General features: G+C 48.7%; 1 protein-coding gene across 5 annotated transcripts; it reads left to right on the forward strand.

Moving 5' to 3' along the window:
• The first annotated feature begins 1,301 nt into the window (after nt 1–1,301).
• Paqr7 (progestin and adipoQ receptor family member 7) lies at nt 1,302–15,415 on the forward strand. Of its 5 annotated transcripts, none has more exons than XM_051173502.1 (2): nt 1,302–1,657; nt 13,518–15,415. In XM_051173502.1, exon 2 carries the CDS (start codon nt 13,539–13,541, stop codon nt 14,574–14,576), a length of 1,038 nt encoding a protein of 345 aa, XP_051029459.1. In that variant the 5' UTR covers nt 1,302–1,657; nt 13,518–13,538; the 3' UTR covers nt 14,577–15,415. The 5 variants fall into 5 exon arrangements, with proteins under 5 accessions (XP_051029459.1, XP_051029464.1, XP_051029461.1 ...); XM_051173507.1 differs by lacking the exon at nt 1,302–1,657 and adding an exon at nt 1,768–1,829; XM_051173504.1 differs by lacking the exon at nt 1,302–1,657 and adding an exon at nt 1,795–1,930.
• The last annotated feature ends 957 nt before the right edge of the window (nt 15,416–16,372 follow it).

Raw genomic sequence — 16,372 nt, forward strand, 5'->3', positions numbered from 1 at the left:
GTCTGCAGGCCCAGTACTTGGGAGATGGAGCCAGGAGATCAGGAGTTTTAGGCCAGCCTTTGCTACATAGTGAGTTCCAGACAGAAGCTGCAGGAGACTCTGTCTTTAAAAACATACAAATTGGGGGTGGGGAGCTGGAGAGATGGCTCAGCAGTTAAGGGCACCGACTGCTCTTCCAGAGGACCTGAGTTCAGTTCCCAGCACTCACAGGGCAGCTAACAAATGTCTGTAACTCCAAATCTGATATCCTCACACAAAACATATTTACAGGCAAAGCACTAATGCAAATTAAAAAAAAAAAAAACAAAAAAAACCCAAACATACAAATGAACAAAAAAACCAACAACAAAACCCAAACCAAAATTAACAAAGAATAAAAGCAAGCTAAGCTTGGCCTTCCTTCCAAAAATGGAAGCTGAATCCAAGCCATCTTCCAGGTCTTTAGTAATGTTCTCTGTGTAACCCTGGCTATCCTGGAACTCACTATGTAGACCAGGTTGACATTGAGCTCCCCCATGTCTGCCTCCAAGGTACTGGGACCAAAGGCTTGCACCATGATGCTTGGCAAGTCTTTAGTTTTTATTCATCCTGTGTTGCTTAGGCTGGCCTTGAACTCCTGGGCTCAAACAATCCTCCTGCCTCAGCCTCAAAGTCGCTGGGATGACAGGCCTGGCACCTTGCCCCATGGGTTTAGGGAATTTGGAGGTTTGTCTGAACATGTTGAGAGACAAGTTTCACGCTATTCTATTAAGATTATATGCTTCGTCACAGTACAGAGTGAAATCACATTTTGCAGTTTTCAAAGATCTCCAAGCCTAACAGCCTTGCTGGTGGTACTATCCTCTCCCTAACACTGAGGCCCAGAGAGCAAAGAGGTTTGTCCAAGGTCACGACATGGTGAGCTCGAGTAGCATCGAGCTCCAATCATGCTAATGTGCCAGGATCCCAGACTCAAGAGCTCACTAAGAGCAGAGCCTCCATCAGTAAGGTCCTATGCACTCAAGACCCAATCTGGGTCTCCATTTTTGTTAGGATTGAATCTCTGCACGTCACAGGAAAGGGCACGAGAGGCCCTGTGAGCCGGTATTTACTGAAGGCAGGCCTACCCTGTCTTTAAAAATGCACAGGGATGTGCCCACACCTGGCCAGAGTTGTGACAATAGGGAGTGGCTGTTCTGACATTAGAGATCTAGACATACCAGAACAGGGGAATTGTCCGAGGTCATGGGTTGAGACCTTGAGAAGCCAGAGAGCCCAGCTTGGGGAGCAGCTCACTGAGCTACAGTAGCTCAGTGAGGAGTGAGTGGTGTGTTGAGCTCAGAGCTCTTGCTGGGACACGCATTCTACTCTCTTGCAACTATCACTGAATTGAAGTCTGCACTTTGGAGAAGTGGGCAAACTCAGCGGGAGTTTGCAGCCCTATTGCCGAGCCTAGGATCTTTGGGTCTCCTATTTCAGTCTGTACTGTGACCACAGGAAGTCCCGGGATGCGACCGAGCTTGCATAACGCTAGGCGGGATGCTTCAGGCTGGCGGAGGCGGCTGAGTCCCTGGTGCCCAGCGCCGCCCTCCGCGCCTGGGGCGTGGCTGCCGCCCTTGTATCAGCTGCTCCAACGCGGGGACGCAGCAGACCGCTCTCAGCTCTGCTCTGGCCACAGGTGAGGATCCGCCTGGGGATCCCGGGGCTGGGCTGGAAGGTCCTTCTGTGGGCACGGGGGGGGGGTTTGGGGGTGTGCTCCTAGCTTTGCACGTGCGCAGTGCCCAGTGGCGGAAGTGGGCAGGTGGCGGAAGAGGGGGCGAGGCCGAGAACAGCAGGACCCTGACAGTCATGTAGGGGAGCACCTCCCGGTAGGGGTTGGGAGGCGCCACCAGGAGAATCAGCAGCAAGGAGGGGACAGGAAGAAGCAGAGTCCGAGGTCACCCCTGAGTGGGTGAGAGGAACAGCGGGGGGTGGGGGTGGAGCAGAAGGATTATGGGGGGGAACCAAAGGCAGCTTGTCAGGGAGGTCAGGAGAACCAGGACCAGAGCATGGCCTATGAGCTAGCTGGTGGGATGGAGGGAAGGAATACTTCAATACAGTCTGTAGAAGGTAGGCAGGGGAGCAGGCCTGTAGGATCACACCCAAAGTGTGTGTGTGTGTGTGTGGGGGGGTGGTACAGATCCGGTGGGCAACCCTGAGGAGAGCTCTAGGGAGGTGGGAGGGCCACCAGGCCAGAATATTGGACCTTTCCCTTAGTGTCAGGAAAACCAGATTGCCCTAGCAAGGGAAGGGGACATGATCCCACCACCCACAGCCATGACCTGGGAGATTTTCCCTCAGCAGCTCCTGCAGACTCCAAGGTGGCCTGAGGCCAGGTGCTGGGAGGTTTGGAGGATTCTCCAGGCTGGCCTATACTTGTTGGACATCAGGGGACATCACAATGAAGCTCCTGGCAGGATTTTGTGCCTCAGGTGTCCCCTGAGGATATCCTTTCCAGCTTCCATCCCTGCCACAGATAACCCTTGCCAGTCAGTGGTACAGTTCTTGTCCCTGTCCCGTATCGTCTACTGGGTGACTGCAGCTAGCTGTTTTCCCTTTCAGGGTAGTCTCCTTGGGGCCATGGGCATCTGAGCTCCAGGCAAGAATTCCATTCTGGTCACATTTCTAAGTACAAATGGAGGTCCACAGCACAGTTGCAAACAGACGGTTTCTGTTCCATCCTGGAAGGCCTGGAGGGGCTTTTTCTTTAAACTGGTTGAGCTGAATTGGAGAATTGGTTTGCAGAGAGGGAGGTGACCCGGTTGCTGAGAGATCTGAAGACCTGCCAGAGCTTGTCCAATCTACTTTCACACACTGGAGCTCTGCTTCTGGAGTTAGACATTGCTGTTATCTTGCCTCTGGGCCTGAATCACCAGCTAGATCTGAGGTTTGAAGTTGTGTTGAACCATGTGGGAAATGAGTTACTGTAGCTAACTAATAGAACACCTAACAGCAAGCATTTGGGGGTCCTCCATGCCTTGTCTTCCCCTTAGGAACCCCCTGGAGGCTTTGCCTCTCATAGTATATATTAACTCTGGCTAGACTTACTGCTAGTTTTTATCTTTTGCAGATAGGAGTCTTGCTGTTTCTCCCACATGGGCCTTGGACTCCTGGGTTCAAGTGATTTTCCCTTCTGCCTCCAAGTAGTTAAATTATTTTCGAGGCCAGGTTGGCTTGGGACTCTCAGTACTCCTGCTTCAGCCTCCCAACTGATAGGGTTATTTATTGTTTTTGTTTGTTTGTTGAGACAGGCTTCCTCTGTGTAGCTCTGGCTGTGCTGGAACTAGCTCTGTAGACCAGGCTGGCCTCAAATTCAGAGATCCATCTGCTTCTGCCTTCCTAGTACTGGAGTTAAAGGCATAGGCCACCATGCCCAAATGGGTTACTTATTTATTTTTAACATAAATATAAAATATTAGGTGTGCATGGCGGTAGGAACCTTTGATCTCAGCATTCAGGAGGCAGAGGCGGGGGAGTCTTGATTTGAAGGCCGGTCTGAGCAACATAGTGAGATTCTTTTCTGAAAAGGACACAGAGGACTGAGCCAGTAAAGTGCTAGATAATCACAAGGGCCTGAGTTCAGATCGCTAGCACCCACCCACAGGAAAAGCCTGTAACACCAGGACTGGGGGGAGGTCCCTTAGGGGCTCACTGGCCAGTCAGTCCAGTCAAACAAGAGAGCTCCAGATTCAGAGAGAGGACCCTACCTTAAAACAAGGCAGAGCATGACAGAGGAAGACCTCCACATAGACCCACATGTGGGCGTTCGTGCATAAGCATGGGCGTGCATGCACACGTACACACACCCATAAATAGGAAGAAATCAAGGGACAAAAGGGGGAACAAAGATGACATTTGTACACGGTAATTTCTGGATCGTGACTCTATTTTCTTTATCTAATGAGGTCAAACTTTGCTCTCCATGGCAAGATAAAATAGACTTAAAGAGAATGTGCTGAACTGTCAGGGTCCACAAAGCAACAGGGAATGCTGTGCATGGCAAAGAGGTGAAGGGCAGGGATGACCGAGCCTGCTGACCCTGGTTCCTTAGTGAGGCCTGAAGCACCAAAGGCTAGGGGATAACCACGCTAAAGAGCTCATCATTGTCAAAGCACTAGTTCCCAGAGCATAGTAGGCCTAAAGTAACTCCTGAGGAGCTGACACAGGGCCTTAGGACACTTTGAAGTAGGTGATTAAAAAAAAAAAAAAGGAACCAGAGTGGAAAGGGCTTGTCCAAGCCACCAGGCTTATGCAGATGAGCAAGGAGAGCCCAGCAAAAATAACAGCCAGTGCCAGCCAACATCGAGCATCAATCAATTACTTTTTATTGTTGTTTTTATTTTTTTGAGGCAGGGTTTCTCTGTGTTGCTTTGGAGCCTGCCCTGGAACTCACTCTGTAGACCAGGGTGGCCTCAAACGAACTCACAGAGATCCACCTGCCTCTGCCTCCCGAGTGCTGGAATCAAAGGTGTGTACCACCAACGGCCGGCAAGCAGTGACATTTTTTTATAAGAGCCCAGTGGTAACTCCTTTAAGCCTCTGACGAAACCAGCTCAGAGAGATTAAGGAACTCTTCACAAGGTTACCAAGCTGGTAAGTTCCAGACCTCAGATTCCGTGGCCACATAAAACCTGGAGTTCTGGCTTCTGTTTAGTAGTAGTCGTCCACCCTTCAGGCGGTGGCCTTTTGCCTGTCTTCCCTCCATAGACATCTGTGTGGGCGAAACAGCAGAGCAGGCATCCCATCCTTCCCTGTGTTCCCTGTTCTGTGGGGATGGCGGGGGGGGGGGTGCAGGTTAGAAAGCACTGGGTGAAACCTGAGCGTGGGGGTGGGGGTAGGTAGCCCACTTTCTCCTGATGAGCTGCAGCCAGCCAGAGGGTACCGCCGGGAGGTATGAGATCTCCAGGAGGAATTAGGGTTGGCAAGCCGTGGAAGAGAAGGTGAAGAGGGGGGCCTGGGGTTTAGGAAAAGGGGAATATGAGTCAGTAGGCTTGGGGGGGATGGGAGGACCAGAATTCCCACTTCCTCTTGGCAACCTATGCCTGCCCAGGCCAGGGCATATATCTTTTTTATTTATTTATTTTTAAGATTTATTTATTTATTGTGTATACAGCATTCTGCCTGTATGTATCTCTGCACACCAGGAAGAGGGCATCAGATGGTTGTTATATATATGGTTATGACCACCATGTGGGGGCTGGGAATTGAACTCAGGGCCTTCAGAAGAGGAGCCAGTGCTCTTAACCTCTGAGCCATCTCTCCAGACTGGGTGTATATCTGGTTTCTTTACAATTATGTGAATCTCTGCATGTGGTTTGTGCACATGTGAGTGCAGATGCCAATAGAGTTTAGAGGGCATCAGATCCCCTGGAGCTGGAGTCATAGGCAGTTGTGAGTCTGTGGGTACTGGGAACCGAACTCAGATCCTCTGGTAGAGCAGCACACACTCTTAGGCTACTGAGATGTTCTTTCAGTCCAAGGCTGCAATCTTTTGGCCTGCCTGCTTGCACACTTTACCCTCTGGTGTCCTTCAGCTCCATGACAGGATAGTTGGAGTTAAGGCTCCTTTCCTGGGGATGTCACTTCCCAGCCACCTTCTCTGGGTCTGTGGAATCCAGAAGAGTGTCAACCTGAATGTTCTGTGCTGAGGACAATTTAATTATTAAATAGTTCTGTGTCCTCAGGAGTCCAAACTCTAGTTTCCCTGGTCCTTAGATATGTCCCCAAGGATCAGGTAAATGTTTCAGGAGACAACTAATCACCCCGCTCCCCAAGATGGTCTTGTGCAGCCCAGGCTGGCATTGTTCTTGCCAAGGACTTCTGATCCCCCTGCCTCCACTTCCCAGGTGCTGAAATTATAGGTGGGAGCTGTCAAACTAGGCTAGGATACAGTTAACATATTGTCCCTGTGTCCCTCCCCCTCACCCCTCTACCCCACCGAAATCCATTGGCTCAGATAGGTTTTTGTTTTTGTTGTGGTGCTAGGGTGGGACCTTGGGCCCTGCACCTGCTAGGCCACACATGCATTCCAAGGACGGATTTTTAAAGAGCCCAACAAGCTAATCTCAGGCTGGGTATTTCTCTAGCCACTCTAAACATGGCAGCTGTGATTTACTGAGTCCCTCAATAGTGTTCAGACTGAGTTCAAGTCCTTTAAATCTCTGTAGCATTCTACAAGATGTGTAATTTTGTCAGCCCCACAAGGGAGCTAAAAACCAGAGAGTCAGTCAGTGGCCCAAGGTCACGGAGCTTGTGTTTTATGGGATCTAGTGTCACATTTGATTGTCCCTAAAGCTCATCTTCCAACAAGCCTAAGGAAGTGGCCACTTACACACACACACACACACACACACACACACACTGCTGCCACTTTTCCCCCCCAAGACAGGGTTTCTCTGTATTGCTTTGGAACATGTCCTGGAACTTGCTCTTGTAGACCAGGCTGGTCTCGAACTCACAGAGATCTGACTGCCTCTGTCTCCTCAGTGCTGGGAGTGTGTTCCACCACTGCCTTGCCCCCTTTTTATTCTTATCTTTCCCTGTAATTCCCTCTGAATACAAGATAGGGACCTGCCAAGTGCATCTGACATCCATCTCCCAGATCCCAGCCACTTGGTACCAGCTCTTGGCTCTTCCTTTCTTGGGTGATCTTGGGTAAGTCACAGCTTTTCAGATAGCAGTATACTGTCTGGAACAGATGTTGTTTGTGGCTGAGCCTGGTTTTTACTGGTGTGGGGGTCAGAGAGAAAGGGAGTAAAGAGGTATCATTAGTCCTACCCTCCTGTGACATCACACAAGACACTTCCAGGCCCTTGGAAACCCACTCCTAGTGTCTCTCACCTGTGCAAGTGCCACTTAGGCCTACAGTTGCACAGCAGATGTCATTGGCCCCGGCTGCAGAGAAACACCCCCAGGTATCCAGTGCAATCTGAGAGGCCTAGTCGGGGTGGGGTGCTGCGGCAGTTTGCTGGGCCAGCTGTCCAGGACAGGCAAGGCTTGGCTGCTGGATGGGCAGATCCCTCTGGATGCTAGGATCTCTCTGGATCACCCCTTCCCATCTTGTTCAGGCTTGACCTCTGCCCTTGTTCCCTCCTTTCCTCTGAGTTTGAGGTCTCTGTAGATCCAGAGGGTGGGGCCTAACCCTGAAGACAGAGCTATTTATATGGAGTAGTGCCTCTGCCAGGGTTCTAACAGAAATCAAGCCATGGGGCCTTTATACCCTTAGAATGTTGCCTCTGGATTCCGTGTTTAGGGCCCACCATGTCTAGGTATATGGGGGTTGTGTGCTGGTATTGTCCCTCTCTTGAAGGGTGGCTGTGAGCCAGGGAGGGCTTCCCTGGTATAGATCAAGAGACTGGGACTGAGGGAGACTAGAAGCCTAAGGAATTAACTTATACAAGCCCAGACTGCATGCTTCTGATTGGTATTTAGCAGCATTGTTCTGGAGGTGCAGGTGGATGTCACAGGAGGCGGGTCAGCAGCAGAAAAGTTGATAAATGTCCAGATGTGCAGGCAGAGCACTGGGTACCTACAGGCATGCATCTTCCCCCCTCTCCCCTTGAATAAGAATCTCTTCTCCCTTAGATTGTACCATCTGAGCAACAAAATGAGTGTTACTAGGTAAGACTTACCTCCCAGGGAAGTTACAAGAATTGGTTATGCTGGGTGGCACTTGAGAGGCAAGCAAGATCTCTGAGTTCAAGGCCAGCCTAATCTACGGAGTGAGCTCCAGCACAGCCAGGGCTACCCAGTGAAACCCTGTCTTGAAAAACAGAAAGAAGAAGGAAAAAAGATCGATTGCAACAAACAGCTGTTTGATTTCAACTGACTCTCATGACTGGGACAGGAAGCATAAGTCATGTAAACTTGGCACACGTAGGTTCAACAAAGCTAAGTACACTTTGCAGTAGAATGTCTCAGAGCCTCTGATGTGTTCTCATGCCTTAGGGAGTTTCAGGAATGGGAGATGGAGGCTAGGAGTAAACTTAACAGATCACAGGGACTAGGTGTACATGGCTCCCTCCAGCTTCACTGTTCCATAGCAGAATGGACACCTTGCTGTGCTGGTTGTGTTTGTCTAGGAGGGAACACCAAGGTCTAGTTTCCTTGTGAGCCACACAAGATGTGTTCTAAGGCCTAGTCTGCCCCTGCATACATGGAGGGCATGAACGGAGGCCCAAGTGTTACGGCTGAAGTGCAGTCTCTTGGGAGGAGGGACAGCCTTAGGTGGAAGTTGTTAATAGTCCTTGTTAAGAACCCATCTAAAAGACCTGCTTCTTGAGTCTGCCCCGAGTCAGGCTCGCAGGGATGAAGGAAGCTGAAGAGCCCCGTGCTCTGCGCGGCCAAGGAGTCCCCAGGTGTAGTGGTGCATGACTGAACTTTTCCCCTCCCCCCCAAAACGGTCTCTCTATGTAGCCCTGGCTGTCCGGAACTCTCTGTAGACCAGTCTGGCCTTGAACTCACAGTGCTCTGCCCACCTCTGCCTCATGATGGAACTCTTGAAGAAGTTTAGTCGGAATTTAGGGAGGGAGAGCAGGCTTGGGGCAGGACCTAATGCCACTATTCAAGCTCTTGAACTGTGCATGAATCCTTTGGGTTGGGGGTGGTTAGTGATGGAGAGGCTGTGAGAACACAAGCACCAGTACATACGATGGCTGGGACAAAGGTGGCCTTGTTAGACACCTGATGATCCATGGACAGAACACCTGCTTGCTGAGTCCAGGAAGCTTTGTAGAGGGAGTTGTCCAGCAGATATCAAGAGATGCTTGAGTAAATCATGATGATGTCAGCTTTACCATTGCTATGATGAACACCATGGCCCAAGCAACTTGGTGAGGAAAGGTGTTGCATGCGTTCTAATTGGTCTTAATATTAAAAATCCAGGGTAAATGCCAAAAGGTCAGAGAAATAAAGGAGACAGCCACAAGAGAGACCTCATACCTCTACTGAATCCTCAGATCAAATGGGCAATCCTCAGACTGAATGCCCTGAACTCCTGTCTCCTCCTGCCTCATATTCCTCTCTCTGCCCAGCCATATCACTCCTGTCTCCACCTCCCTAGTGCTGGGATTAAAGGCGTGTGATCCCAAGTGCTGGGATTAAAGGTGTGAGCCATCACCAACTGGCTCTATCCCTTTTAGACAGGATCAATCTTGTGTAGTCCAAAGTGGCCTTGAACTCACGGAGATGCACCTGCCTCTGCCTCCCAAGTGTTGGGATTAAAGTTGTGTGCTATCATTCCCTGGTGTCTGTGGCTAACTAATGTGGTTAGCTACATACTCTGATCTTCAGCCAAGCTGTATTTGTTAGATCACAAACAAAATATCACTACATTTCCCCTTTTTTGTTTAAAATAAGAAAGAAGATTATAACTAAGAAAAACTATATATATAAGTAACTTTATACAATATATAAGGCAATAAATACATCAGCAATGTCTAGTTTATTTGCATTTGACAAATTCAGAGAAAATAGTTCATATTATTTTATCTTGGTGAGCCCAAAGGCTGTACCTGATTCACTTTCTATTCTAATTTGCATTATCAAAATTATCTTTCAATGTCTCTCAACCTTTTACATTTTAGACCTCTTTAGTGAGTTTCTTTTCTGTATCTGGTAAACAAGGAAAACTATAACTAACTAGTCTTCAACTCCCTCAGAGGCCTGAGAAGGAAATAATATATTTTTAAAATTTATTTTTATTTTATGTGCATTGGTGTTTTGCCATGGGTGTTGGGTCCCCTAGAACTGGACTTACAGACAGTTGTGAGCAGCCATGTGAGTGCTGGTAATCGAACCCAGGTCCTCCCAAAGACCAGTCAGTGCTCTTAAATACTGAGCCATCTCTCCAGCCCCTGAGAAAGAAATATTAACTGAGTAAGTAAGCAACTTCCAAAAAAATGTGAGAAATGACAGAAACAGCTGGATGCCTGGACAGTCACTCAGAGTTCCTCTGTAATGTTGGGGCACCCATTTTTGGCCTATAGGACTAGAATATTTAACAGAGTTTTCTATGAAGTAGGATTTTTTGAAGGGCTGTCATGCCTTGTCTTGGCAAGGTTTGGCAATCACACTCTTTTGTGTCCTGTTTGTCCAATTTGGACAGCATAATTGTCAGTAGTTGAGGCAAGGACAGTTTCTTGTGTAGTGACTTACTTTCCACAAAGAAAGTAAACTCTATGGAATTTCTTCGATGTCCATCATCTTCTCTGAAGTAGATTGGTGCTGCCAGGAGCAGACATGTCTCATTGTCGTAAAAAAAAAAGAACCTATATTATTAAAACATCTTAAATTCTGTTCTTAAAACATTTTAAATCCATATTCTGTAGATCTCTAAAGTGTTTGAAGACAACCTGTCTATCTAAAATATCTGTTTGACCTTGAAAACACACCTATTATGACTTCAAGTTTGATTGTAATAGGTGACCACTAACCTGCATTTATTATCCTAGTTTGTAATAATAATAATAATTATTAAGGACTAGACATTTGCATTATATTGTTAAATGAGTTGTATAGGTACAATATCTCGAACAATATTAAAAATGTATGTATGGTACGTCCTAACAGAAAGTGTTTATTTGGATTATGTTTTCACATCAGACATCGAAGTTTACAGTTAAAGGAAGTCAGAACAGGAACTCACACGGTGCAGGAACCTGGAGGCAGGAGTTGATGCAGAGGCCATGCAGGCGTGCTGCTTACTGGCTTGCTCAGCCTGTGTTCTTATAGAACCCAGGACCACCAGCTCAGGGATAGCACCGCCCACCATGGGCTGGGCCTTCACCCATTGATCACTGAATGAGAAAATGCCCTGTAGGCTTGTCTACATCCCAGTTTTGTAGGGGAATTTTCGCAATTGAGGCTCCCTCTTCTCTGAGGACTCTGGCTTGTATCAAGTTGACATAAAACCAGCACAGATGATAAACCAGCATTAAGCAGCAGGTGCCAGGGAAATGTGCTGGGTTTATGAAATGAGTGACGTGTAGTCCGCCACTATGTCTCAAATATTACTTATTTTCTCTTTTCTGTGACAAAGTACTTGACAAAAGCAACCAAAGTGAGGGGGGATTATTTTGGCTCACAGTCTGAGGGTAACAGTCCTTCATGGTCCAGAAGGCACAGTGGCGGCAGCCAGTTAGATTGCAGCGACAGTCAGGAAACAGAAAGGAAGGAATGCTGATCGCCAGTGTGTTTCCTCCTTTCTCCTTTCTCTCGCTTTCTTTCTTTCTCTTTTTGTCATAGAGGAAATACTTTTTTTATTGAAAATATATCTTTTTTTTGTACAGTGTATTTTGATTATGGTTTCCCCTCCCCCAACTCCTTCCATATCCAACCCACTCCCCCCCAAACCACACCCTTTCTTTCTTTTATTAGAACACAAGCAAGCATCTAAAATATTAATAATAAGGTAAACAAACAAGCCAGACTAGGACAAAACATACAAACAGGAAAAGGAAAGAGCTAAAGAGAAATCACAAGAAACACATAATAGATGCTGAGACACACGCACACACATTCGCACACAGATAACTCATAAAAAATAAAATCAGAAACCATAATATATAAGCAAACTATATGTAGGGTTCCAAAAAAAAAAAAAAAAAGCCATTGAGTTTGTTTGGCCATCTACTGCAAGAACATGGCCTGTCCCTAGGGGTGGTTTGTAAACCTAGTGAGACTCCACTGGGGACTCCATTGGCGAAAAGAAATATTTTCTTTGTGAGCAGCTATCAACTGGAGATAGCTTCTGGGTTAGGGAGGTGGGGCTGTGTTCTCCCCCCCCCCCAGCGCTTCCCCTCCCAGGGTTCACCCTGATCTGGCTTACAGTTGCGCAGGCCCTGTGCATGTTGCCACAGTCTGTGAGTTCATACCCCAGTACAGTAGCAGGTACCTCAACAATAAAGAGGAATTAAAAAGAAAGGAAGTTGGTTTGGGGTGTGACATAGGCTAGGTGGGTCTCAGGATGGGGCAGTCAAGCTTTGAGTTCTAGGAGGATTAAATTTGGTTTATCAGGGATGAGGATCCAAGGGCAACAGAGAGGAGACTGGCTGGGCTGAGGTAAAGAGGCGATTCTATAGTCTTTTGTTGTTTGTTTTTTGAGATAGGGTTTCTCTGTGTAGCTTTGGAGACTGTCCTGGAACTCACTGTAAGCCCAGGCTGGCCTCGAACTCACAGAGATCCACCTGCCTCTGCCTGCTGAATACTGGGATTAAAAGCATGTGCCACCACTGCCCAGCAAGGGACAATTCTATAGGACTGACTCCTGAGACTTCTCTCAGGAAAAGTGGCTCTTGAAGTGCTACCAGAATGTATCATGCTGTTCTTTCATTTAGAAAATAGTGCGAGCCGCTCGAGGCACACTGGAAGTCCATGAAGTATGGAGACAGACTGCCCGGCCTCTGAGCTCACAGCCATACAATTAACACCCTTGAGATGTTTGAGTTTGATGGTAGGCAGTCAAGCAGAGAGGTCAGGGGAACAAAGAAGAAATAGGTTTTGAGGCGTGAATAGGAGTTTGCCTAGTTGGCAAGATGGGGAGGAGTCTCAGTCAGTAGAGAGAACAGCTTGTGCAAAGTGTGACATGAGGCAGTGGCTGCACAAGTCTGGCGTGGCTGTGATAAGGAATGTGGTACACTGTGGCTAGGCTGGAGAAGGAAGTAGGAGCAGATCATGCGGTGTGTGGGGTGGGTGTGGTCAGGGGAGTCCCAGGCTGCTCTGGATGGGTCGTGGGTGGAAGCTGTCGGGTCTGTTAATAAGGTCATGGTGGCACAACATCACATGCTGAACGAGCCTGTCCCATCTCCTGGGGTTGCTGTGTGGCAACTGGCCTGGAAAGGAAGTTATGAATGGATGAGGTCCTTCCACATGCACTGTGTGTCGGGTGTCCTGCATTGCATGAGTTGGTGGGTGAGAGAGGTCAGCAGGAAGGTCAAGCCTCTGATGGGCTGAACCCTGAATATTTATTGATTGTAACACAATGTTGTTTCTCGGGTAAAGTATTTCTGCATACCAAGGTCCCTAGTCTAATTCATATGCCTCTGTAAAGGAAAGCATCACAGACCCTGCTACTTAAGTCCTTATTGTGTACTAATTGCAGTACACAATAACCCAAGAGCTTTAGGGGTGCCAGAAGTGTCTTGTGATCCAAGTCATGCAAAGGCTGTCACGACCCCTTCAGAAAACCATCCTACCAATTATGGAAAACAATCACCATTTTCCCACAATGATTCTTCAAGGTTGAAGTACTTCTAGCAAATGGCTGTTCACTCTCGTGATTTAGCCTAGACACAGTGGCTCTGCTAGATTCCTACAATGAGCACATACTATGTCAGGCCCCCTTCTGAAAGCCAGGGAAGAGAACTTGCCTTTTTATAAGCATCGCTCTTTGGTTCTCAAACTCAGCCTAAGGACAGGGTATGGGAGAAGGGAGGAAGTCTGGGGGCATCCAAGTCCCAGGTAGAGAAGGACTCTTGACTGTGCCCTGACCTTTCCTCTAGTTTCCTGCCCGGGACCCAGACATGGCGATGGCAGTAGCGCAGAAGTTCAGCCACCTGCTGTCCAGCCTGTGGCACGTGGGCCAGAAGCCTCTGCAGCCTGAGCCCGTGTTCACAGTGGACCGGGCTGAGGTGCCACCTCTCTTCTGGAAGCCCTATATCTATGCTGGCTACCGGCCGCTGCATCAGACCTGGTATTTCTACTTCCGCACACTGTTCCAGCAGCACAACGAGGCTGTGAACGTGTGGACTCACCTGCTGGCGGCCTTGGCACTGCTGCTGCGCCTGGTCATCTTGGTGGGGAGCGTGGACTTCTGGGAAGACCCGCACGCCCTGCCCCTCTTCATCATCGTCCTGGCCTCCTTCACTTACCTCTCCTTCAGTGCCCTGGCGCACCTCCTGCAGGCCAAGTCAGAGTTTTGGCACTACAGCTTCTTCTTCCTGGACTACGTGGGCGTAGCCGTGTACCAGTTTGGCAGTGCCCTGGCACACTTCTACTATGCCATCGAGCCTACCTGGCATGCCCAGGTGCAGGCCATCTTCCTGCCCACCGCTGCCTTCTTGGCCTGGCTTTCCTGTGCTGGGTCCTGCTACAACAAGTACAGCCAGAAGCCGGGCCTGCTGGGCCGCACTTGCCAGGAGGTGCCCTCGGCGCTGGCCTATGCGCTGGACATCAGTCCCGTGGTGCACCGCATCATAGTGTCCCCTCTCCCCGCCGAGGATGACCCCGCTCTTCTTTATCACAAGTGCCAGGTGGTTTTCTTTCTTCTGGCTGCTGCGTTTTTCTCCACCGTCATGCCGGAGAGTTGGTTCCCCGGCAGCTGCCACATCTTTGGGCAGGGACACCAAGTTTTCCATGTCTTTTTGGTGCTGTGCACGTTGGCCCAGCTAGAGGCAGTGACATTGGACTATCAGGCCCGGAGGCCCATCTATGAGCCTCTGCATGCCCGTTGGCCCCACAACTTCTCCGGCCTCTTTCTGCTCACCGTGGGCAGCAGCATCCTCACTGCCTTGCTCCTCAGCCAGCTAGTGAGGCGCAAACTCCGTCAGAAGACTAAGTGAAAGCAGGGTGGGCGGAGCCGGCAGGGTGAGAGAAGGCGCTAGGGACAAAGGCCTGGACTTGGCTCCAGATGGGAACAAGGCCTGGTAAAGTTGTTTGTATCTGGCGGGCCATGACTCCCTGCCTACAAGCTCAATGGCCAAGGTGGTGCTAGCCGATCCTTGGACCTGGGGATTGGCTGGGAGCTGCACAATCCCTAGCCAGTTCCCTGCCCTGGGAAGAGAAGAGATGAGGGAGTGGGTTTTCCTGACTTCCCGCCCTTGCCTCCTATCAGGGATAAAGGTTAGGGTTCAGCTTTGGTCAGCACCCTGGTTTGGGGTTTCCAGGTTGTTAGGTGGGGGTTGAGACTGGTCAGGGTCAGATTTGAGCTGAGAGGGAGTCTGCCACATTTCACTGGTGGAGGGGAAATAAACAGGCCAGAAGGGTGGGTAACATTTTAATCACTGGGTTCCAGAGTCTACTGCCCATAACCCTTCATGACAGCCCCAGCCTTAAGCCTCACATCTGGCCTGCATACTCCTTCAAGCTTCTCTCCCATACTCTCACGAGTGATTCTGAGTTCTGTCTCCTTAGCTGTTTCCCAGGACTCCAGGCTTTGGCACCTTAAGGAACTGTCAAAGGAAGTTCAGAGGCCAGGCTAATGAGCACTGCCTGGCTTATTCAGAACCTCAGGCTGGGGAGAGTGAGTAGGAGTTTGCTGACTGAGTTTAGGGCATTAGACAAAAGGGGACACCTGTGCCCAGACTCAGAGGTGCAAAGCAGGGAGCTGAGTGGGGCTGGAGGTAAGGCTGGTGTCTGGTCCCTGATAGGTCCTAGATGTAATAAAGTGACTATGGCAACAGCTTCCTCGGTTTTTTTTTTATCCTGCTCAGGGTGTGTGTGTGTGTGTGTGTGTGTGTGTGTGTGTGTGTGTGTGTGTGTGTGTAAGGGGTGTCCCCATTCGCAAGGAGGTTTTTCTGAAGGAAACTGCAGGGTGCTGAGCAGATGCTGTGGAGCAGGGGGGCTCTTGTTTTACTTTGACCTGAGGGAAGAATTGCTGTTGGGAATGCACGCACACGCATGTGTGTCTGTGTGCATGCACGTATGTCTGTGTGTGAAGATTCTTGAGTGTGTGTGTGCATGTGTGTCTGTGTGTGTGTGTGCGCAAATATATACATATTTGGCATTTTGAGGGATTAAAGAGCAGTTTTAAAATCGACTTCTTTTAGAAGTAGTTAAAATAGTGTTTCAAATCTAAGGGTCGAGGACAAAGTTCAGTGGTAGAGTGTCAGCCAGAGAAACAGACACACTGGTAATATAACTCATTGTAGCTTTGCATGAGGCCCTCCATTCAATCCCAAGTACTGCAAAATGAAGTGAATAGGATATATCCCTCCATTGATAACATTCTGGGAGTCTTCATAGAAGGCATGAAATTTATACATATGAATATTAATGTAAAACGACACATGAAAACTTATAAAAATATGCACCTGGGGCTGGAGAGATTGCTCAGTGGTTAAGCGTGTGTGCAACCCTTTCAGAAGATCTGTGTTTGATTTCCAGCACACATGTTGGGTAGCTCAGTCTCCCATAACTCCAGCTCCGGGGGTACGATGCCACTGAAGGAACCATCACATGTACACCCCCCATAGACATAATTATACATAATAAATTTACTTTTAGTTTTGCTCACAGAAATCTGCCTGTCTCTCAAGTTTTAGTATTAACCCATCATGCTAGACAAGCACTATCTCAAATGAGCTATATCCTCAACCCTTGATTCCAACTTTTATTTCATGTTTTCAGAAATCTTCCA

Source organism: Phodopus roborovskii, unplaced genomic scaffold (genome assembly GCF_943737965.1).
Source record: "Phodopus roborovskii unplaced genomic scaffold, PHOROB, whole genome shotgun sequence".
Lineage (NCBI taxonomy): Eukaryota > Metazoa > Chordata > Mammalia > Rodentia > Cricetidae > Phodopus > Phodopus roborovskii.

What these genes read in the sequence shown, in the direction of transcription:
- Paqr7 (XM_051173502.1), top strand. Translation starts at nt 13,539, where the DNA reads ATGGCGATGGCAGTAGCGCAGAAGTTCAGCCACCTGCTGTCCAGCCTG.